The following is a 25,471-nucleotide window of genomic DNA, read 5'->3' on the forward strand; positions in this document are numbered from 1 at the left end:
GAGCACAGATAGCCATCTTGTCTGGAAGCCCAAGTCATCTGGGAAAGAACACTTTTTAAAGAGTGAAGACAACTTACTTTGATGACAAAATAAAGCTCACATGTTTAATAGATCTTATGTGTAGTGGAAAGAACATTGAACTAGGATACAGAAAGCTTGGGTTCTGAATTGTCTCTGCTCCCTCCCAGCCACGTAGCTCTAAGCAAGGGACACCTGAGGGATAAAACGGCAGCCTTGCCTGCTGACCAATTAGATTTTGTACATGTAGAACTTTGAAAACCCTAAAACTTTATGCAGCTACTTAGTGTTTTATTTAATTCCCAGATTCTAAAGCATAACTCCTGAATTGAAGAGTTTAGTACTGGTTCTGATTCTTGATTGTTTTCCTTACATTGATTTTTTCATTTTCTTGCCTTAAGATCATCTTTGGGAGTTTAAGTATCTCCTTACTCAGCACAATTCCACATCAGGACATCTAGAATTGCATACAACCCCATGGTCCTCCTGTGAGTGCCTCTTTGAGGATGACATGAGGGCAATTGACTTTAGAGCCAAGTTCCAAAAAAGGGAAAGTCACCTCGTGAAGATCTCATATTTATCTGCCCTTCTGGAAGAGAAGCGCTCGGGTAAGTGTCTGTGCGTGCACCACTAGTGCCCTGTTAATGCTGACTCTGATTTGAATGGAACAATACACTTGAGCTGCTTTACAGTTGTCTTAGTGGGCTGCAAGAGGTTTGAATACTCTAACTGATAAAGAGGCACTTCAGATTAAGTTGTCTTTCCTGGGAGGTTACATTTCTATGCACATATTTTGTGTAGCTTCAACCATGGGTAGCCAGCTTATTCAGATCACTTGAACCATCTAGATGCTTTTATTCGAATTGATCATTTATGGTATGTGAAAATACTTTATTACAAAAAATGTCTGTGAGTACCTACTCCCTGAACTTCTCTTTTTTAATATATAATTCATCATCAAAAGCATTTTAAGAATCTCTTAATTGATGATATTGTTCTTTGGAATTACCCCTAACAAACAGAAATATACACTGAACCATATGACATAGAAAAACATCTTTTGTTTTTCTCTATCAATCATTACCTATCTTTTAAATATTATTCAAATGTTTTATTACATATAATTTAGATGATATGTGATAAACATTGTTTAGAAAATATTATTTAGATTAGTTGACATAGATACAATGTGGACAGTTAAGACATCTTAAATGGGACTACATATTACTGAAACTATTTATTCTGAACTTCTCAGAAATCTTAAGAAAAATCTTCCTATATTTATTATTCCAAATAAGAGAATAGAAGGTGAACAATTGGGGAATATCTTCTTATATCGAAATATGATTTAATACTAACAAACAAATTTAATACTAACAAAAATATTCATAACTTTTTAAATAATAGCTTTTTATTTTCAAAATATATACAAAGATATTTTCCAACATTCATATTTATAAAACCTTGTCTCCCAAATTTTTCTCCCTCCCTTCCCCCTGCCTTCCCCTGGACTACATGTAATCCAACATATGTTAAACATGTACAATTCTTCTATACATATTTCCACATTTATCATGCTGCACAAGAAAAATCAAATCAAAAAATAAAACAATAAGTAAGCAAACAATAACGAAAAAGTGAAAATACCATGTTGTGACCACATTCAGTCCCCACAGTCTTCAGTATTCATAACTTTTGCATAATATGTAATTAAAAGTTAAATCAGACTATTTTGGTCTTAAGATTGAAATTTAAATAACTTTATGGCTATTATATTTGTAATATATCTATAACTATTATGGTTATATCTATTATATAGTTATATATTTGTACTATATGTTTTGTATTTTATTATTTAAAACTTTATAGTTATAGCATTTTAATAACTTATTTTCTTAGCTGATTTGTCTCATATTCTCAAATTTTTTTCAAGATTTCATATATTCTGCAGATAAAAAAGGATTATTAGAATTATTTGAAAAAAAATGGAAAATATTAAGATAACTGACATTCTTAAAAAGTTAAATGCTATGGTTCTCATTGAATTTTTGCAATTTCCCCTTTCAGTCATCCAAAGGAACAGTTTAGAACTTAGATCATGCATGGTACATGCAGTGTATGGAAATTTTCAGGGGCAACATTTTAAAAGTGTAGAACTGGATAGGTGAAGTCAACATTTTTCTAGTTTCTAACTAGTTTCTAGCTTTGTGTTATGGGCTCTGGGATTAAAGAGTTGAATTCAAAGAGCTAATAATTGGGAAGCCATCATGATATTTTTATACAACTTAAGGGAATACAACAATTCTAATTCTAAATACATAATTTTTTGTCTTCCATAGGAGTGGTTCAAATAGAAGCCCAGATTTTAGCATTAATGTTCCCTGTTGCTACCCATGAGAGCCGGCAGCTTGTCCTAGATGCCAGCACTTCTCTGAAGGATATTCTTACGTGTTTCTCCACCATTATATATTCAGGATGTGGAAAATGTGGACTGGAATTAGAAATAGATGAGAACAAAATATACAAGCAATGTGTCAGCTGTTTGCCATTTACTATGGTGAAATTGTACTACAGGTAAATAAAGCCAAAAATCAAGTTATCTAAAAAGACTATATTTAGAATGATAGGACAGGAAATAATCTTAAGGAGTCATTGATTTCCGTTTCTTGTATCTAACCAAAAACTATAACTAAACCTCTAAGGCATTTCCATTCCATCCATTTCAAAAAGAAAATATTAGAATGTATAAAAATAATTAAAATACATATATGTAGAAAGAAGAGTGGGTTGGAAGTCAAATTGAAAATTTTTTTCTATGCTCACTGCCGAAGTATTATAGGGAATGTAAAACATCTTTTTGAATTTATTGTTTGAATTTATTTTATTTTCAGAATAGATAAAACAATATTACATTACAGAATATTGGTTAGTTTAATGACTACAGAACCTTTGTAGGTCTGAAATAATTTTTCAAACCTATATATAAGTGAAATAGCATCTCACTTTTGTGAAATAGCATCTTTTTTTTTTACTGCCTTGCCAATTTTATAACACTTTCACCATCTTTCAAGGAAACTGCTATTTTGCTTCTTATCCAATCCCATTCCAGAAGATTATCTGCAAATTATTTAGCACCAGATTCCTCCAAACTCTTTTCTAGAGGTCTCATTGTGGCATGTGAATGATACTACATCCTCTTTAAGATGATTTTATATATATATATATATTTTTTTTTGCCATTTATTATAAGGATTTATATTTTTTCTCCCAATCCTACTTTGTCCAATTTTCCTGTCAGTTTTTGTATAGCTTATAGCTTATAGCTGAGTCTTTAGGATTATCAAACACTAAATTATGAAGATTATTTGCTTCATTATATGTATATCTAATCTGCTCCATTGATAGACCTCTAGTTTTAACCAGTACCAAATTGTTTCAAGAATTATTGTTTTGTAATATTGTTTGAGAACTGGTATTGCTGAACTCTCTATTTTTATTTTATTTTTTTTAGAATTTTCTTGGGATTCTTGATCTTTTGCTCCTCTAGATGAATCTTCATTAATTTTTTTATCTCTATAAAAAAATCATTTGGTAGTTTTATTGATATGAAACTAAATAAGTAAATTAATTTAGGTAGTATTTTCTGTTATTATATTGATATGGCTTACCTATGAGTAATATTTTTCCAATTAACTAATTTCCAATTATTTAAGTCAGTTTTTAATTCTGTAAATAGTGTTTTGTAGTTATTTAAATTCATGTATCTTTTATGTGCATCTTGGTAAGTAGACTCCCCAATATTTATTTAAGTAGAATTTCCCTTTTTCACTCTTCCTGATGGGTTTAATAGTAACAAAGAAGTGTTGATGATTTATGTGAATTTATCTTATATCCTATAATTTTGATAATGATAATTAATTTTTAGTTGATTCTCTAGATTCTTTTAAGTAAACCACTATATCATCTGCAGAAAGCAATGTTTGTTTCTTCTTTGCCTGTGCTTATTCCCTCAATTTCTTTTTCTTACCTTATTACTATAACTAACATAAGCATTATATCAAATAGAAGAGTGACAACAGACATCCTTTCTTTACTTCTGGTCTCACTGAAAATTATTTTAGTTATGTCCATTATGTACAATTCAGATGCTTGGTTTTGTTGGATTGATGGAGTTTTATTCTTTTCCCAGAAATGTATGTTGTCAAACACTTTTTCTATATCTGTTAATATAATTAAATGATTTTATTATTCATAAATATGATCAATTATGATCATTTTTTCTACCTTCTTACAATAATTCACAGTAAAATGTATAAATGTAATCTGGTCTTTTTAAAAAAATTTTTGCTAAAGCAATTGGGGTTAAGTGATTTGCCTAAGGTCATACAGAATATATAATCTTTTGAAAAATTGTTATAGTCACTTTATAAATATATGTATTTTAAAATTTTTGATTCATTGTCAATTAGGAATATTAATTTGTATTTTTCTTTCTCTTTTTTGACTCTCTCTGCTTTTGGATTTTGGGGTCTAGAAGGAATCTGGCATTTTTTCAGATGGTTTGTCTAATGTTGTAATTAATTTTTCTTTGAACATTTGAAAGAATTTACCTGTGAATCTGTCTGGATTCTAAGTTGTTGTTTTTTCTTTGGGAGGGGGAGGAGTTGAGTTATTTATAGCTCAATCAGTTTTTTTTCCTGATATTGGGTTAAGTTTACTTTTTCTTGTTCTATTAATATGGGTACTTTATTTTTATGTAAATATTCATTCACTAAAATTATAAGCTTTATTGTCATATAGATGGATAAAATAATTTCTAACAATATCTCTTATCTTCTTCATTAGTTGTGAATTCTTTTTTTCATTTTTAATACTGATTATTTAGTCTCCCTCTTACTTATTTTTAGTAAAATTAGTTAATTTTTTTTAAAGTTCTTATTAATTTATTGGTTTCTTTGCTTTCAATTTTCTGAATTCTTTTTTTTTTTTTTTTTTTAGGATTTCTATTTTGGTTTTAAATTGAGGTAAAAATGTGTTGGTTTTCTGGATTGTTGTGGGGGTGGACTCCTTTGAGGGGTTTGCATAACCAATTCAGTAATCTTTTCTCCTTTGTTGGTGGACTTCTTTTTCTTCATCCTCAAATTTTTGGTGTATGTAGCCTCATTGTTGTTATTACCTTTGATGAAGATAATAATAATATATATTTATGTGGATAACATTTACTACATACCATGCACTATGCTAAGTGGTTTACAATTATTTTCTCATTTGAACCTTAAAATTATATTAGGAGGTAGGTGCTATTATCACCCCCATTTTATAGTTAAGAAAACTTGAGGCAGATGAGGTTAAGGGACTATCCCAAGATCACCCAGGGAGTGTTTGAGGCTAAATTTGAACTCAGATCTTCTTGACTTCTTTTGCTCTACCTACTGTGTCACCTAACTGCTTATTTATTACCTATTTGTCTCTATGATTTATTCTTTGACCCATTTCTTCTGGGTATTAAATGTTCTTTAATCCTTTCTCTAGTACCCCTTTATCAAATGTAATTGTATTGCATTGTAATCAGTAAAAGATATATTTAATACTACTTCCTTTCTGCATATGTTTGTGAGGTTTTTATGTATATTGATATATGGTTAATTTTCTTAGTTGAATATGTAGCTTAGAATATTTATACTTCTTTCTTTTCCCATTCAATAATCCCCAGAGACCTATCATAATTAACTTTTCTAAAATTATGTTCAGACCCCCCAGCTTCTTTCTTCTTTATTTGTTTATAGTTTACCTACCTTTGAAAGGGGTACATTTAGCAAATTCCTCATTATGATAGTGTTACCATCTATTTCTCTACCTTCTCCTTTAAGCAGTTATATGCTTTGCTATTTGGCACATGTTTGGTATTGAAATTATTTCATTGTCTGTGGTGCCATTCAGCAAAGATAGTTTCCTTATTTATCTTTTTTGTCTAGCTTTGCTTTGTCTAAGATTGCTGCCTATTTAAAAAAAAATTATGCTGAGGCACAGTAGGTTTTAACTCATATGTGAGCAATTTCTATATGAGTTTCTTATCAATGACATATTGGTTTTTTTTTTTAATAGTTTTTATTTACCAGATATGTGCATGGGTAATTTTACAACACTGACAATTGCCACACCTTTTGTTCTAATTTTTCCCCTCCTTCCTCCGCTCCAGATGGCAGGTTGACCAGTACATGTTAAATATGTTAAATTATAAATTAAATACAATATATGTATATATGAATGACATATTGTTATATTCTGCTTTCTGCATTTTGCAATAAGCTGTCATGAATTCATCTCACTCATAATTATGATCACTAATTTTATTTCCCTTTATTCTGTTCTCTTACATTTTTTCTTATTTTTTGCCCTTTCTTGTTTGTCTTTTAAATCTCTCTTCATGATGTCCGGACTGATCTTAGGCTTTGTTTTGCTTAAGACTAATCCCTCCTCAATTTCCCCACTCCCTCATCCTTCCTGTTTCCTTGTTGAATTGATTTTCTTTCTATATTGAATTCTTTGTATATATTTATGTTTATCTATACCTTCCTTTGACCAATTCAAAGAAAAGTTAGGTTCATATGACATCCATTCTTCCCAACACTTCCATGTTTGTATAAATTTCTGCCTGCACAGATATGTGAGATTAATTACCCTTCTCTTCCCTAATGTGCTCTTTTCACCCCTTTGTTTCAAGAACCTCAATATACACCACCAATTTCAGGTCTTCGGTTTTATTTTCCTTCCTTTCTGGCTCCTGATGACCAAGTTCTGGAGAGACTCTGGTATTACCTCCTTCACCCACCCCCCAACCCCATTAAAATGCAAGCATTGAGTTCTTGTTAGGCTACTCCCAACTGGGCGGTACCTTTCTTTACCCAGTTGCCTCAAAGACTTTTTCGATGTCTCTGGATACTGGAGACAAGATAATCACCACACCCAATGGAGGTTGCAGCAGGCATACTTTATTTGGTACAGTCATGATGTCTCCCATGATGGTCTCTCCTCCCTTGTCCCTTGCCCCTAATATCTTCCCCCCAACCGTCCTCCATTTCCCCAGGTCACATGCCTAGGCAACAGTCCTTCCAATGGAGGGGAGTTCTTGGCATATACTTGATGCATATCTGTTTGTGCCATAATTCTCTTGTTGGAACCCCTAGTGCACATGCAGAATACACTCTGGAGTGCGTCAACCCAATTCTGGTTTGTACTGTTAACCAAGGCATTGTGTTATAGGGGTCATGGAAAACAGATAGGGTAGAAGGTTTCAAGGCCCAACAGTCCTTAACAAAGTTCTTTCTAATGTTTCCTTGTATTGACCTTTTTTATGGTTCTCTTAACTCATCTTCTGTTTGTATTTCAAAATTTTTACTCAACTCCGTTCTTTTTATCAAGAATGCTTAAAATTCCTCTATTACATTGAAGATCCATTTTCTCCCTGTATTTTTATATTCAGTTTTGCTGAGTAAGTTATTCTTGATTGTAGGCCGGTCTTCTTTTACCTTTTAGAATACAAACAGTTCTTGTTTTACACAAATTTGTATTAAGCAAATTCATTTTTACATAAAGAATTCTTTTTTTTTCAAATACATAACTTCTATTGTCATCTTTGACTCTTTTTTAAAAAATTTTTTAAATTTTATAATTATAAATTTTTTTGACAGTATATATGTATGAGTAATTTTTTTTATAACATTATCCCTTGTATTCATTTTTCCAAATTTTCCCCTCCTTCCCTCTACTCCCTCCCCTAGATGATAGGCAATCCCATACATTTTACATTACACTAAGAATTCTAAAAAATATATAAATTCCAAAAAAACACCTAAGTAAACTTTACCATATAGTATTATGCTTCCTTTTCCTTTCTTTCTCCACATCTGTGGGCAAATTCACATTATGTAAAACTCCCTCTATGAAGAGGTTTGCACTTAGGTAAGATAAGGACTGTCAGTATCATATTCTGTTCTTTCCCTTCCCTTGTAATAATGATAACTGCAAAATCTCAAGTGAATCTTGACTATGGTTCTTTTTGGCTGCTTACAGTATTTTTTCCCCCTTAAGCCAAAAAGCTCTGGATCTTGTTTACAATATTCCTAGAATATTTCATTTTTGGGTTTCTTTCAGAAAAAGACCAGTAGATTCTATTTTCATTTTGCCCTCTTCTAATGTGTCTGGGAAGTTTTCTTTCATGATTTCTTGAAATATGATATCTAAGTTTTTCAGTAGCCTAATGATTTTCATATGATCTCTCTTTGATCTCTTTTTCAGACCAGTTGTGTTTGTTATGAGATACCCTACTTTTTCCCCCTATTTTTTCAATATAAGTTAAATACAATATATGTATACTTGTCCAAACAGTTATTTTGCTGTACAAAAAGAATCGGACTTTGAGATAGTGTACAATTTTGGCTTTGTTTTATTATTTCTTATTATTATCTCATAGAGACATTAACTTCTTGGTTCATTCTGATTTTTAGAGAGTGTTACCTGGGTTCAGTTTTGTACTTCTTGTACAAGTTTTTTATCACTCTCATTTATGTCATATTTCACTTTTGCATCATTTTCTCCAGGAATTCTAGCTGATCTTGTAGACAAGCCATGTATTTCTTTGAGGATTTGCTTGTAGATGTCCTGGAGCTATTCTCCTCTTGGGAATTGTGTCTTGGATATACCTGGCGTCATCATCAGCTCTTTATTCTTTCATTGCTTACCTCCAGCCTTACTCTGCCCATTTATGGTGGTATTGTATGAGTCTTATCTCTCTTACTTCCTATTCTGCCACTGAGGTCAGAAACCTGCTGCTGCAGCCTTAGTCTTCTCCCAGGGAGTGGCTGTGCCCTCCCCTCTCCTGGGTTAGAGACACACAGATCTGGTAATCTGTGTCTGAGATCCTCTCTCCCAGGCAAAGGAAGAGCCCCCTAGCCATAAGTAATGGCTTCGTAGGTCCCCCTCTGAGAAGGAGCTTAGACTTCTGGAAATTGTTCTCTGCTAGAGATTATGTTCAAGGCTATCTCTCTTGGGTTAGTTAGCAAGACAGAGTTGTGGTCCCTGCATGAGGGGCTGATTTAAGATGAATCCCCTTGTTCTGCTGTGAGGTCCTGCCACCCCCATCCCACAGATCCTGCTCAGATCATTTGCAAATGGATTTAATTTGTAATTTTGTGCTGGAAAGGTCACAACTATGGCTTTTTAGATTTCTGACCTTTCCTTGATTAGGCACTAATCAGAAATCCATGTTAGGGAAGCTAAGCTGGCCCAGCTCCTCCTCCTATACCTCCTGTCCTGGCCTGACTGGTCTTGTGAGGCTGGGTTCCCAAACTTTGCCAGCCAAGCAATTACTGTGACACTCTGCAGAGTGCCACACTGGAAGCAGGGCATATTGGCCTCCCAGGAACTGGCCCACTGGGAACCATTTCGCAAAGACATGGAGCATTGGGTCCTGAATCTTGGGCTACCTCAGCTCTCAGATCTGTGCATTCCACTCCCTTTTCTATAGTCACCATGGTAAAATGGAGCCCAGCAATCCTACTGTTTTTAGACCCAGTTACAAATGGTAACTTAGCTGCTCATACTACACCCATGTGAGAGTCACCAAATTGTCCAGTGACCAAGTAAGTCTGTGTCTAGAGAAACAAAATCATATCAGTCTTGACAATCTCTATGAATAAAGCCAAAGAATAAATTAGAGGAAATGGAAGGAAAATTTACAAGTTCTCCTTGAACAACGATACTGGCAGAGATGACTTTCTCAGAAGCCTGAAGGCAAAAAAATAGTCTCACACCTATCATATTGGAGTGCCCAGGAAATAAGCATTTGAAAACAAAAACAAAAAAAAAAAAAAAAAAAAAAAAAAGCTACAAAAAGGATAATTGTAATGAATGTTATGGTATTTATTACAGAGAATGAGAAAATAAAGGAATTCTATGAAGAATTTAGTAGCTGTCTCTCTCCAAATTAAATGAATACGTGTAACAATGACTTCCTTGCACAGATGGGCAAAAGGGAAAATAATGAAGAATTAATTGGAAAATAAAGTACAGAAATAAAAAATAAGAGAGATCAGAGGCTTGTAGACAGGATTGAATCCTTCTTGATTCTTGGATAAAATACAAACTCCTCTGTTTGGCATTTAAAGCCTTTAATAATACAGCCCCACCCTACCTTTCCAAACTTATCCCATATTACTCATCTGCACCTATCTTCCAGCAAAACCATCATGCTTGTTGTGCCTTGTTCCACCTTATGCCTCTTGGCACAAGCTTGTCCCTCATGTTGGAATACCTCCTCACCCTCTCGCCCCCTAATTTCAGCAGCTCCCTTCAAGGCCCACTCCTCTGCCATCTCCCTTCCTGATCTTTCCCAAAATTAGTGACAAAATTAATTGTATGTGATTATGTATGTGTGTGCATTCACAAGGCTAGAGATTTGGCCCAGAACTCTAGAAAAATACTATTCAGTTTTTGCCTTTAGTCTATATTAGCTTCCATTGGTAGAAGTTTCTCCCAAGGAACTTCCTCTGTAGAAGAGTATCATGAAACTGATTGACTTTCACATAGTCATAAATATTTTACCATTCCATATTTGAAATAGGATGAACTGATTGTGTGTATATCAGTAACGAAAGCTATGTTCTAATAAATATTAGGTGGAATGTTATTACTCCCTTTTTATTCTATATATACATGCATTGTATGTAAATATATCTCCCCTGTGAGATTGTAAACTCTGTGAGGGCAGGGGCTGCTTTTTGCTTCTTTCTGTATCCCCAGAGCTTAGCACAGTGCTTGGCACAATTGATCCATTAGATTTTATGCAGACTAAATCAATAGCCTTCAAACCCTTTTTATCATGTGCTATTTATTATCAGCCAATTAATTTGTTCCTAGCTATAGTACGCCATATACTGAGGCAGTGGAGTCATAGTCTGGCATCTACATTATTTTTGCTAATGAGTGTATTTTGCCATCAGGGTTTTGGTAATCTGCATCATTTCACATGTGTTTGCTTTTTTCTTCTGCTTTCATTTATAAATGTCCTTGTGGTGATAAGACTTCACTGGGTTTCAACCAAGTCCTTTTCCTGTTTTTTCCTGTAGCTTTTCTCACAGTTTTGGGAGGCAATACTGATTGTCATACTCTGTGCTTTCAAATAAACTTCTGCTCTAAATAGATTGTTGGTCTTAGAAGCTGTCTTGTTCTACTTGTTGGTTTGCTGGCTAATGTTGCCTCTAGGATCTGTTAGTCTCCTTATTTTTACAACCATTGTGCATCATTTAAACATCTCTGAAAAGGCTGTATTACCTAGTAGATCGGGAGTAGCCTTGAAGATAGAAAGGCTTGAGGTCAAGTCTGAGGAGTAGCTCTGTCATCATGGACAGACCACCTAACATCTTAGTGCCCCAATCAGGGGACTCACTCTTTCAGACTGTTAGGAGGCTGAAGAGTTGCCAGTCTGCCTTGGAAGAAGTTTCCTGCACCAATGAATGAAGTTGTAGGTCTAGAACAAAAAGAAAAAAAATATGTCCTTAAGAAATGATAACACAAAGGAGGTTACCATGGTGTGGGTAGACAGGTAGAAAGAGAATCTGGACAGCAATGTAATAAAATATTCAGAAGAAAGAGTGATCAACAGAGTTGACGTGGGAAGACTTATCAGTCGTTAAACATTTATTAAATGAATTATAGTTCCAAGTTCTTTGCTGGGAATACCAAGACCAACTCAGACTTTACTCTAGTGACCCAATAAATAGTTATGAGAGCCTCTACTCCAGCAGGGCCTGAGGTCAGAGAAAAGACGTTTATCTAAAATCAGGTCAGATATTTCCCAATGTTTGATTTTGACTTTTGATAATTTTAGACTGATGTTTTTCTGAACTTTTAAGACCTTAAACCCACTTTAACTCAGTGGAGTGTTAATAGTTATCCACTTATCAGTTTTTATTTGCGATTCATGGTAATGTAACTCAGTTGGCAAATATGTGATTTTCCAATATCTTTGGAACACAACTATATGAATGATTAATGCAACCCTAAGGAGTCTTATTCATCTAAAGTTCTAATCCACTAGGAAAAGTTTGCCTTTATACTCTGTGGTGGTTTTCTTTTTCTTACATTCATCTCATCTCATTCACTTTAATTATCTCCCCTTCTCATGCTGGCTGAATAATCTTTCTTCAAAGTTCCTTCTCTCATGCTATCCATATCTAGAGAAAGAACTGATTGAATCTGAATACAGATTGAATCATTCTTTTTGTTTTTTTAACTATATTTTTCTTGCAGGTTTTTTTTAGGGGGTGGAATTCTATGTTTTCTTTCAAAACATGACTTTTATGGAAATGTTTTGCATAATTTTACAGGTGCATTCTCAATAGAGGGGGGAGGAAAGGGAGGAAGGGAGAGAATCCAGAATTCAAAATTTTAAAAACAAACACAAGAAATTGTTTTATATGTAACTGGGGAAAAATAAAATAATAAATCAAAGTTCCTTCTCTTTCTTAGTGGTTACTTAGTACAAAAATTGTTATTTGTTACTTTTTTGTAAGTTAATTTTTGATCACCATAAGTTTAATCTTTAAAGTAGATTTGAATTTTCCATACAAGTAATGGTCTTTAGAAATATGGTAAAAATCAATATCAAGGGGATTTAGTCATTAGACTTTTTCCCTTTCTGACTTTTTGACTAGATTAATATTTTCATGTGTTTTATTAATATGTTAAAACATCAGACCCTTGAATCATTTTTGTGAATTTTCCATTTCTTAAGTTAGGCATCACTGTAAAAAGGGAACTCTGGATAGCTTTGATGTATTTTGTTTGAAGTGATACTGAAACATATTATTGTAGTTGTGGAAATTCTGTATCACTTCTACTAAACATTATTGGGTGCTTTTTGGTAGGTGTGTGAAAGAGTTCCCAGGCACTTTGCTCTTGTCATAGTCCATGACCTCAAGAAGCTTAATGTCATGAAATGGAGTCAGCTTTGGTTTGTTAATATAATGCACTATAACACTGGCCTGATGCATATGACACTGCAAATAAAATCAGTCTTTAATAGTCACACATTTAACTTTCAAGACTTCAAATATTCAGGTGATTTTATTAGTGACCTCATTTTTACTTTCGTGTTGGCAGCTGTACACATTTGTGACTATACATAGCAAAGAAAAAAATGAGAGGTACAATATGCATTTGTGAAACAGCTAGTATCTTACTAGGCACTTCACTTTTCTTGTCCACCCTACCACTGTAGAATAAAGAACTCCCTGTGCATCTCAAATTTTTATTGTTTGCCTTAAAAACTCAAGTTTTGTGTTACAATTATGTCCCTGAACTGATTGACCTAGTATGTCCTTCATGATCTGCAGCACCATCCGCTAGTTTGGGTTGTGTGATATTGTCATCTTACCAGACTGTCATCTTTTGACAGCAGAAACTAAAGTCTTAGCAACCTCTTTCTGGATTTTCAGAGAGCGAGTAAGATAGAGGGGTAGACATCAGTATAGCATACAGTACAGTGCCCTCAAGTTGCCTTTTGACACAGTGAAAGGTAAGGTTCAGATGTAAAAATGTTTTAGTTTTAAGAATTTCATTTGTTATATAATATTTATGGTACTGTAGATTTCATGTTTTATAAAAAGTGAATATTGTCTTAAATCAGTTTTTTAAATTGAGATGTTAGAACAAAAAGCTTTGGAATTCTAAGGAATTACCTAGCAAGAAAAAATGTTTTGCTTGTTACCACTTTTATTTTGTATACTGCATTTTACGAGTTATTTCATGGTTACTGTGTAAGGAAAAGTACATGTATCAGAATTAATGTTTTGTTATAAAGATTTGTATGCAGAAAAGTATATTTTCAGCTTTTTCTAGCAAAAGATTATATTTTTTGATGGTTGTGGGAACCTACTTCTCACAGGTTCAATTTATCAACATTCACATTTTTTTGATTTTGCACTATTTTATAAGAATATGACATCTATGGAAGTTGAGGATTGATAATTGTAATATTCTTCTCTAAAATATATTATTCTCTGGGAGCAGTTTTCTTGAGGGGCTTCTGGAGGCAGCCTTAGTTTCAGTCCATGTAATCATCCCAAATGCAGCCAGGAGTTAAAGTCCAAATCCTTTATTTTCTCTTTTTTAGTATTGTCTCCTTCCTGGGTCCGGGTTAGCTTTCTTACAGGCCTATTTCTCACCTTGGTTCTGAGAGCTCTTGCTGCTAGTCCTTTGCCTCTGCCAGCTTCTGCCTCTAGCTCTCTCCAAATGTCTCCAGCCAGCACAAAGGTGGAAGGTGGAATGAATCTGTCTCTCCTTCCAAGAGTGGGCTTGTCCTTTAATGGGCATGTCCTCTCTGACTTCTGAATGTCCTGGACTGAATCTTGGTTGAGGCTCCTAGCTTATATATGCTCTCTTAAAGGTGTGAATCTTGTAGAACTCTAATAAGTACTAAGTACATTAGCGAACTAGAAAACTATTAAGTACCATGCTAAATTAGATAACTGATATAGCACCTTGTAAGAATCCAGACAATATATTATTTTTTCTTACATTTCTTAACAGAAATATTTTTCCTCATTTATGTGTAAAGATAATTTTTAACATTTTAAAAAATTTTGAGTTTTAAATTTTCTTCCTTTCTCCTTCATATATCCCCCCTTTCTTTTTCCTTACACTTTTAAGACACTAAAAATCATTTGTAAAGAACTGAAATAGGGAATTATATTCAAGAAGGAATGCTTTAAAAAGTTGCAAATTAGAATTTATAATGCCTTTTGCAGTTTCTAAAATTTTTATTTCTCTATGGAACACATGACCCTCTTTCTCTTTGATTTTTAAATTATTCAGTAAACACCTGAAGAAAGTGAGATTGTAAAAAAATCCAGGCTGTCCAGTCTTTTAATAAAAACGTGCCCTTATTTTGCATATGCTGAAGTCAACCATCTTGAATCCAGAAATAGTTTAATAGTAGAAACACCAGACATGTCAAACTTGGCAGGCCTCCACAGTATGGCTCACACCAGATCCAGAGGTCATTAGGAAATGTTTAACAAAATAAAAATACACAATATAGATAATGTTAATTTGAGCTTTTCTTTTTTTGGGGGGGAGGGACAATTTAACCATTTTATTAACAAGGCCGCCAATAGGTTGTTAAAAAGAATGGTCCTTTGGCCATCTCTTTTAGACCAAAGAAAAATTATTTATAAGGATTTCTTGGAACTTATAAGGGGAGACACAAAGTGAAAGGGGAAAAAATGTGAAAATGGATGACAAAATGGCTTGAAAAAAATCAGAAAGGGCAATCCCCTTTTTTTTTTTTTCCCCTGAGGCTGGGGTTAAGTGACTTGCCCAGGGTCACATAGCTAGTAAGTGTTAAGCGTCTGAGATCAAATTTGAACTCTGATCCTTCTGAATTCAAGGCTGGTGCTCTGTCCACTGAGCCACCTAGCTGCCCCCAGCAATCCTTCTTGATAGTATTGACGAAATTGAAGAGGATAGTCCCCATTGTTAAGTAGATCTTACAGATAAAAGACACAAAGTAAAAAGTAGGTGTCTCCCTTCCTCTACATACTTCTGATGCAATCCTGTGGCTTTGATCTGTTCTTTTCCAGATCAAGTCTCTTGTATAAGTTTCCTATAAAATTGATCTAGAAACAAACTTTCAATTTATTTTGCCAATAAACAGGTAAGATAATGAAAGTCAGCTCAAGCCTTGTGGAATCTTTTATTAGAACAGGGAATTCATAATTTCACCTATCACCAATATCTATCACCTATATAATACCTATCTATAAACAGAAATCAGAAGCCCAATATTGTAAGATGTATTCCAGTACAAAAAGGAATTCATTTAAAATTGCCAGATTTATCTAAAGTTTACAAAAAATTCTAGGATGGATACAAAAATATATCGAGTAACAATTTAAAGTAATCCCAGTTTAAAGTTTAAAGCAATGCATATATAATTTTAATGCATATATAAGAATATATACAAGAAAGCCATTTAATTTCAGCTCTGTTCAAATAAACAGAATCCTTAACAAAAATGTTACATTAATTTGTGGTTTTCTAATAATAATATAATAGCCACTGAGATCCAATTAAATCTAAATGCAAGAGTACAGAAATGGATTTAACCTCTTCATTATAAATTCTATATTCACAGCACAGTCTTAGAATAACCATTATTGATGAATTTAGCATCTAGCCATATATCAAGATATATTTTTAAAATCAGGCTTGAGCCAGATAGAAAAATTCTTTTTTTCATTTAGTATCAATAAACAAGCAACTATGTGACAGATGGGATTGCTCTTTACACTTAGGGAGAAGTTTTATATTCTATTTTTTAAGTGCTAAGAATACCATCCCGGTCTTGAGTTCCCACATGGTTCAACAAATCTGCAAGTGCCAGTTTTATGTAAAGTACAGTATAGTGTCTGGCCGGGGTAGGGAGTGTGGGGTGGGAGGAATTGGAGATAAAACTGGGGCTGTCCCTTCTTCTTGGCTAGAGAAGAGATTCAGCAAATAGCCAGAACTTTCTGACAAATCTGGCATGCCATCAGGAGAGTTCCTCATTAACTGAGCAAGCCTTATGTTGTTGGATGGATCCTCTGGATTCATTCTGTATTATCGAGGGAGGCCAACCCTCCCTTGGCTTTGTTGGGGCTGTAAGCCTTGGCTTCTTTTGTGACTGCAAGAGAGCCAGATACAGCTTGGCGCCACCTTGAAGCTTCAGGATCAGGGTTGTCTTAGATTTGGAGCCTGAAGGAATTTGCCCTGTTAAATTATTTCTAAATTTATAGTCTCTTTTTTCCTTCTAATTAAATTCTAGAAAATACTTGGTTTATATATTTCTGCTCAGGGGATTTAATTGCCTTCTTTTTTCCCCAGAGATCTTTGGTCAGTTTCTCCCCCCCTTCCCCCCCAATGCTCACAAGACAACAAAGTGAAAAATTAGATCAAGCCCTGGGCCTGGGTCAGGAAGATCTGAGTTTAAATGCACCCTTGTGTGATTGTGAGCAAGTTGTTTCCTTCTGGCTCAATTTTCTGATCTGTAAAATGGAGATAGGATTAGCACTCCCCACCCCCAGAGGAGTTGTAGAGTCACATGAGATATTTGCATAGGGCTTAGCTGGACCCTTTTCTTTCCCCCCTCCCACCCCTTTCTGGTTCCTTCCCCTTTGACAGTCATTTCCCTATGGACCAGGAGCTTTCTCCCATGCAAGGAGCCCATCCTCCCTGGATGTTGGGCTCCTTTTCTTGGATTTAATGGAATGCCACCCAGCCACACACATCTCCTTCCCTAGTTCCCTTTGCTCTCCTTTCTCTGGGTGGACTCTGCCCTGAGCCAGCTTCTGCCATTTGTATTTCCAGGGAGGAAACATAACTAACTTGTGGGCCAGCTTGTATGGCCTGGGTGCCACAACTTTGGGCAGTGGGGGAGGGAGGCTGTGTAAAACTGATGTTAGAGTTTATTAGGCTTCACATTGTTAGTTAATTGGATTTTTGCCTCCTTTCTATTGTTGGTATCTTTATCTCATGCTTGATATTCCAGTTTTAAAGAGGTTTGAGAGATAATGAGGATATCCTCCATCCTCCAATGTCTCATTCTCAGCATGGTTGTCATGGGATCCAAAAGTCTCCCTCTTCTTGCTACACCCAACAAAATAAACAAGAGCTCCCTCTTTTTTAAAAATTACCTAGATCTCTCTGTCTCACCCTCACTGGAAGTGCAGAGCATGGGCTACTCAGGGGCCATGTCCCACCCCCTGGGCTTGTTCTGCCTGCTGGACCCTCAGGCCTTTCCCCACGCGGAGGTGCCGAGAAGGCCCACCTACCTGGCTGGGTCATGGCTGTGAGCCCCGGACAAGGATGGGTGGCAGGAATGGACCCAGCTTAGAGTGAAGACTCTGCACAGAATCCAGCAGGGAGAGAGAAGGCACAGGATGGAGGAGACAGCCGAGGCTGGGAGTGAAGCCTGGAGAATAAGAAATAGAACTTGGGGACTTGCCCCCAATGTTGCTTTCCTTGTCTAGGCTGCTGCCAGAACTTTAAAGCATCTTCAGCTCCTCACTCCCGCTCACTCCACATCCAGGCTTTCACCTCTACAGTCCCTCCACTCCCCAGCCCTGCTTTCCTCATGTTCCTCCTCCATTCAGCTGCCAAAGTGAATTCCTGACACTCTCCCCTTCCTCCCCATGATCCTCTTTACAATCCGGCCTCCTCCTACTTTACCAGCCTTCTTTCCCTTTATTCCCTTCCATGAGTGCTCCACAATCCAGCCACACTGACCTCTTTGCGGTCCTCAAACACAGCATGCTGTCTCCATTTCGGCCATTTCAGGCTGTCCCAGTTCTCAGGATGTAGTGCCCTACAGAAGGCTTCCTGGGCCTCTTGATTGGCTGTGTCTTCCCTCTGGGATTAGCTGCATGTGTGTGTGCATTTACTTATGTGTTGTCTTTCCTATTAGTGTGAGCTCCTTCGGGGCATGAATAGTGTATTTGAATTTCTTTCTCTGCAATTAATAGTGTCCAACACCTAGCAAGTCCTTAATAAATGTTTGGGGATCACCTTATTCACTGACAAATGAGTATAGCAGGTTTATATTAAATTGGTCTGCTTTGGCCCTTAAAAGTCAATAAACATCCAAGGGTTTACTCTTTTCGCACTGGTACGATTATCCCCAGTCTTACAGAGCAACAGGATGCTAATTAATGAAAACATTTCTCTGTAGAAAATTACCTGTTCAATTGTATACTTCCTGCTAGTGCCACTAATGAATAATTGAAGCCAACAGTATATATAATTTTCCAAGGAGACCAGGATTTGATCTTGGAAACTGTTTCATTTTTCTCTTACTATCTTATTATATTAACATGGGTATCATTTTTCCAAAGGCATAGGTTTTTTCTCTGCTCTTCCATAAGAACCGAAGGTCGATGGTGACATAGGAGCACTCTCTGATGTTTTCAGCATGTTAAAATCAAGTCTGACTTAGAAAGTGATGCTTCATGTCATTAATTTACTAAAACTGCTTTTGTTTCAGCTTCTTTTTTGACTTTTGTCTCTCTTGGTATGTCTTCTTTTTCAGATCAGCACTAATGACTGTGTCTGATGGCAAGAATGAAATTCAAATTCATGCAGGATCAGAGATGATGCAGAAGATTCTTCTCAATATTCCACCTGATTGGTTAAGCAAAGTTATAGGTATTGTATCCAACATTAAAATGTAAATATTTCTAATCTATGTATATGTTTCGATAGAGAGAGGTTTCTGGACAAGTGAAATGTTTACTATAATCTATCAACATAATCACATGTGTTGTATGGTCAAGATTTTTTTAATTGGCAAAAAGCTCTAGTTCATTTGTAATAAATGGATCTCCTGTGATCTGGAAAGGTTAGTACGGCTCCATATTCTCAGTTTATTTCAGTTAACTTCTTCACTGGTAAGCTGAGTTCTCATCAAAGGTGAGTGTCAGTGACAGGTGAAAAGGGATCACTAGTATTTTAGAACAAGCAAACATGAATTAAGAGTCTCATCCTAATTCAGCTTCTGTTCCAGCATTCATAAAGGAGGAAGGTTTGATTGAACCACAGGAGTTATAAGTTAATGAGGTTTAATCCTCAACTCATCTCAGTGTACAAACTCAGTCAAAGTCTTTAATTTAGAAATAGCCATTCTGGTCAGTGCTTAAATTCTCCGTTGTCAAAAGTAATGGCATTGGGGCAGCTAGGTGGAGCAGTGGATAGAGCACCAGCCCTGAAGTCAGGAGGACCTGAGTTCAAATTTTATCTCAAGACACTTACCACTTCCTAGCTGTGTGACTCCAGGCAAGTCACTTAACCCCAATTACCTCAGCAAAGGGAGAAAAAAGTGAAAAGGCAGACGTTGGGTCTAAGAGAGGCAACCTCATGTAAACTGGGCTGTTCTCTTGGTATGTCCAACTCTGCTCTGCTGTCATCTATGGGAAACTTTCTGAGTCTGGTGAGCCTTGGACCTAAGAGCAGGAAGCTGCAAAGTAGAACCAGAACACGAGAATCATAAGGAAATGAGGAGAAGGCTGGACAGATAGGGTAGGACCAGATTGGAATTGGCTTTAAAAAGTAATCCAAAAAGCTCCAATTCTGTGCCCAATAAAGACAAGAGCACTCTAGCACACCCTCTCACATGATATGTTTATATGCACAGGGAATCAATGCCCAAACTGCCAGGCTACTTTAGTGGCTTGGTTAATTTTCTCACAGTTTTTTTCCCCCTTCCTTTTTAAAAATGCTTTGGCATCAGACATCACTTTTGGGAATTAGGGCAATAATACAACATATTAATAACTTGATTTTTAAAATTGGAATTATTTAGAGTGCTGGTACAGTCCCAAAATGCAACAGCCAGTCCCCCTCTCTGGACTGGGTCTAACTTATTGTTCATCTATAACACTTGTTCTGAGAGATTAATGACACATTTGTCTTTCATTTCAATATTTGATGCTTTCAAGGAATCAATATTAGTCTAGTCACTTAACATACAATGAGATTATCTTTAGTCATCTATTCTTTCTTTTTTAAACAACTGAAAATTTTGATTTATTCCCCCTGGTTATATGTAGAAACAATTTTAACACTTTATGTTAAAGCTTTGAGTTTCAAATTCTCTCCTTTCCTCCCTCCCCATTTCCCCTCATTGAGAAAGCAAGCAACTCGATATAGATTAATACATGTTAATCACCTATTCGTTTTGTTTTTTTTATTAAAGCTTTATTTTCAAAATATATGCATGAATAATTTTTCAAACATTAACCCTTGCAAAACCTTTTGTTCCAATTTCTCCCCTCTCACCCTCTACTCCCTCACATAGATGGCAAGTAATACAATATATGTTAAACATGGTAAATAATAACATATGCATACATATTCATATGATTATCTTGCTGCATAAGAAAAATCAAATCAAAAAAGAAACAAATGAGAAAGAAAATAAAATGCAAGCAAAGAACAACAAAAAGTAAAAATGCTATGTTGTGGTCCACACTCAGTTCCCTCAGTCCTCTCTATGGATGTATATGGCTCTCTTCATCACAAGACCATTGGAACTGGTCTGAATCATCTCATTGTTGAAGAGAGCCACATCCATCAGAATTGATCTTTGTATAATCTTGCTGTTGCCGTGTACAATGAAGTGATACCATTTCTTTAAGAGGAATGAAATAACTGGTTTCTCAGATGCCATGTCTTTGTTGTTGTGGCTGAAAAGAAGGGAAGGAAATCAAAGTCTTTTGCTGCACAGCAGAAAGGAATGGTAGAAGATGATTGTAAGTATCACTGTAAAAAGTTATATTTGTGGTCTCTCTCTCTTTTTTTTTTTTTTTTTTGGCAGTCCCTTCTTCAGGTATTACATATGGAATGGTTGCTGCAGACCTGTGTCACTCATTGCTAGCAAGCAGAGAAAGAGTCTACACACTGAAAATTCAGAGCCTTTTTATTCTAGATGAAAACAGCTACCCTTTGCAACAAGACTTCTATCTGCTAGATTTTCACAGCAACTTTGAAGTATGAATGTAATTGTATAAGTGATCAGAAGAACAAACTCAGTAATTGGAGGAGAAATTAAATGAAATTATTGTCTTCTGAAATGAAGTAACATGGCTTTTTAGCTTGGGTTTATAGTAAAAATTAAAAAACCCAAAAACCAAAAATGTAACAAAAAGAATTTACAGACTCCAGAAATAGTAATTTGAGCATATTTTTATTTTTTTAATAAAACTATGTAGTCTTTGAAAAATAAATTATTTTTCCATCATCTCTCCCAATTTTCCTGCTGAAATATAATGTAGATAATGTCGGTGTGGCACTTTATAATTCACACTTCTTCCTACAAGATAACCTTGTGGGGTATAAATGATGATACAGGTCTTATCCTGGCTTGACAGATGAAGATATAGTGAGTTTTAAGATGTTGAGTGATCCGCCTAGGTCACACAGCTAGAATAGTTAACAAGGTAATGGCCATTTACTATGGGGGTGGGGATTTTCTAAAGAGTGACAATTACATGGAAAGGAAAAATGAAGCGGAGGTGGAGAAAGCTCAGTAATGATGATGAGAAGATTGGAGCTGCTGAACTGGGAAGAAGAGGGAGCTTTGGATGGTCTCTCTACAAGGTAAGAACTGTGAGAGCCTTCCTGTCTGCCATGACTTGGGTTCATTCTGTGTGCTTTTTGTTTACTCCTTAGCTGCATGGAGTCACCCCTGTCCCCCATCAGGAGAGCGGGTGTTCCTGAAGAGATTGTCTGGTTTTCTCTAGTGGCTTTCACGAGCGCTTACTCAGTGAGAAGAAGGTTCTCTCCTGAGAAGCTAGCTGAGAATAATGGCCAGAAAGCTAGCCATCTGGGGAGGAGCGGGGCCACTCCTGACCCCTACGAGGCTCTGGGCTAGTCACTGCAGCCGGCTGTACCCTAAGCAGTTCTTGGACTATGAGCTGCAGCCAGGGTGCTGACCTGCAGTAGTGCAGGGGGTTTCTTCCTTCAGGAGTCCCAGTGACACTCAGTGGGTGCATCCCTCTCTCTCCCTGGTGGGAAAGAACAGGAGGGTGATTTGCACAGAGACACTGCAGTCCAACTAGCCCAGGGAACGGGATTGAGTCAGTCAGGAGAGATTTTAAAGGATGCAGTGGTGGGGACTCACCCCCAAGCCAGCACCACCTTTCAGCTGGCAGTGAGGGCCTGGCTTCTTGCCAGGTCTGGAAGAACTGAGCCCATCCCTCCTGAGCTCTCCTCCTCCGGCCCTCAGCCCTCTTTCTGCCCCTCCACCTGTCCCCTCCTCCCTTGTACCCTGAGAAAAAGATGGCCCTTTTTGTTGAGGGTGCCCTCTTCCCTTCCCTCCTTGGGCAAGGGCCTACTCATCTATCATTCTCTCTCTCCCTTTAAATCTGTTTCCCTCTCATCAGGAAACTCCTTCCTTCCCTGTTGTCTCTAAACATTCTCCAGTCTCCTCCCTCCTTAAAAATTTTTCTCTTTACTCTGACAGTCCCTATCCACCTCCCCCCCAAAAAACTTTTTTTAAAGTGGCATCTTAGTAGGCTTCTTGTGTCACAAACTATGATTCATAGGATGATTAGAGGCCATCCTTCCTGTCAGGTGAAAAGTGACTGACCCCTGCTCTGGTTTATAGGGAGAAAGCTTGTGACAAGAAATATAATTTGCCATATTAGCTTCCTTTCACTTTCTCTAAAGGTCTTGAACCTGGTTTGTCATCAGCTATATCAACTCCTCCACACAAAAAATCATGTTTGCTGAGAATGGCTTCTTTGTTTCCAGATAGAAGTGGAATCAGTAAACTCTTTCAAAGCAATGAGTGTCAAATTGTCACAGAGAAGAAAAAAATGTTTGACTTTTTATCAGTAAATGTGGAATTACACTTTTGCCTAAGTGTCAAAACTACAAATTTATATACATACACACACATATATGCATATATACATACATATATATAAAACTCTTAACTATATATATATATATATGTACATATGTACATATAGTTATATAGTTAGTTATGGGATCACTAGGATCTCTTTTGCTGCTAAAAGCTGATTAAACTTTGCTATAAGGGTGTTTTTGTTGCACATGCCAGCTTAGAGTCCTAACTACCTTGCAGCCTTTTTATGTTGATAGAAGCCCTTTATTCTTTCACATATTGGAGAATAGGTATTGAACAGATATCAACTGCCTATTATTAATGCTACTCCCAAAGACATGGAGGAGACCCACTAGCCTCTTGGCCCACATTTCATGAATTAATGACTTTTGACTGTCTTTCAATCAAAGCAATATAATAATAAGCTCTAAGGAAGAGAAAGTACTAAGACTGGACTTAAAAGCAAAAAGTAATCCTGCAGAAAAGTTGTTCCTAAAAAAACTGAGCCTTCAAAATAGGAATATAGGGTAGAGGGAAATAGCAGTAGAGTGAGAAGGAATTAGACTTAGCCTTGTGTGGTTTTGGTTTGGGAAAAGCCACAAAAGTAGTCTTCCTTCTTCTTTTTTTTTTCCTTATTTTATTTTATTTATTTATTTAATTTTATGATTATAAATTTTTTTGACAATATAAATGCATGAGTAATTTTTTTATAACATTATCCCTTGTATTCATTTTTCCAAATTTTCCCCTCCCTCCCCTAGATGACGGGCAATCCCATACATTTTACATGTGTTAGAGTATAACCTAGATATAATATATGTGTGTAAATCCAATTTTCTTGTTGGATTCCGAAGGTATAAGTAACCTGGGTAGAAAGACAGTAGTGCTAATAGTTTACATTCACTTCCCAGTGTTCCTTCTCTGGGTGTAGTTGTTTCTGTCCATCATTGATCAACTGGAAGTGAGTTGGATCTTCTTTATGTTGAAGATAACCACTTCCATCAGAATACATCTTCATACAGTATTGTTGTTGAAGTATATAGTGATCTTCTGGTTCTGTTCATTTCACTCAGCATCAGTTCATGTAAGTCTTTCCAAACCTTTCTGAATTCATCCTGCTGGTCATTTCTTACAGAGCAATAATATTCCATAACCTTCATATACCATAATTTACCCAACCATTCTCCAATTCATTCTTCCAGTTTCTAGCTACTACAAAAAGAGTTGCCACAAACATTTTGGCACACACAGGTCCCTTTCCCCTCTTTAGTATTTCTTTGGGATATAAGCCCAGTAGTAGCACTGCTGGATCAAAGGGTATACACAGTTTGATACATTTTTGGCCATAGTTCCAAATTGCTCTCCAGAATGGCCGGATTCTTTCACAACTCCACCAACAATGTACTAGTGTCCCAGTTTTCCCACATCCCCTCCAACATTCATCATTATTTGTTCCTGTCATCTTAGCCAATCTGACAGGTGTGTAGTGGTATCCCAGAGTTGTCTTAATTTGCATTTCTCTGATCAGTAGTGATTTGGTACACTCTTTCATATGAGTCGATATAGTTTCAATTTCATTATTTGAAAATTGTTCATATCCTTTGACCATTTATCAATTGGAGAATGGTTTGATTTTTTATAAATTAGGATCAATTCTCTATATATTTTGGAAATGAAACCTATATCAGAACCTTTAACTGTAAAATATTTTCCCAGTTTGTTACTTCCCTTCTAATCTTGTTTGCATTAGTTTTGTTTGTACAAAAGCTTTTTAATTTGATGTAATCAGAATCTTCGATTTTGTGATCAATATGATTTCTAGTTCTCCTCTGGTCATAAATTCCTTCCTCCTCCACAGGTCTGAGAGGTAAACTATTCTCTGTTCCTCTATTGTATTTATGATCTCATTCTTTATGCCTAAATCATGAACCCATTTTGATCTTATCTTGGTATATGGTGTTAAGTGTGGATCCATATCTAATTTCTGCCATACTAATTTCCAGTTTTCCCAAC

General features: G+C 35.9%; 1 protein-coding gene across 7 annotated transcripts in view; it reads left to right on the forward strand.

Moving 5' to 3' along the window:
- The window catches only part of SHLD2 (shieldin complex subunit 2), an 88,959-nt gene extending 67,205 nt beyond the window's left edge, over positions 1-21,754 (forward strand). For all 7 annotated transcript variants that reach the window (XM_074296064.1, XM_074296065.1, XM_074296070.1 and 4 more), the window contains 4 exons: positions 420-626; positions 2,358-2,592; positions 19,142-19,257; positions 21,425-21,754. In XM_074296064.1, coding sequence (XP_074152165.1) covers positions 420-626; positions 2,358-2,592; positions 19,142-19,257; positions 21,425-21,603 — 737 coding nt within the window. In that variant the 3' untranslated portion in view covers positions 21,604-21,754. The remainder of the gene's footprint in view (positions 1-419; positions 627-2,357; positions 2,593-19,141; positions 19,258-21,424) is intronic.
- Positions 21,755-25,471: the final 3,717 nt, after the last annotated feature.

This window comes from Sminthopsis crassicaudata, chromosome 2 (assembly GCF_048593235.1).
Source record: "Sminthopsis crassicaudata isolate SCR6 chromosome 2, ASM4859323v1, whole genome shotgun sequence".
Taxonomy (NCBI): Eukaryota; Metazoa; Chordata; class Mammalia; order Dasyuromorphia; family Dasyuridae; genus Sminthopsis; species Sminthopsis crassicaudata.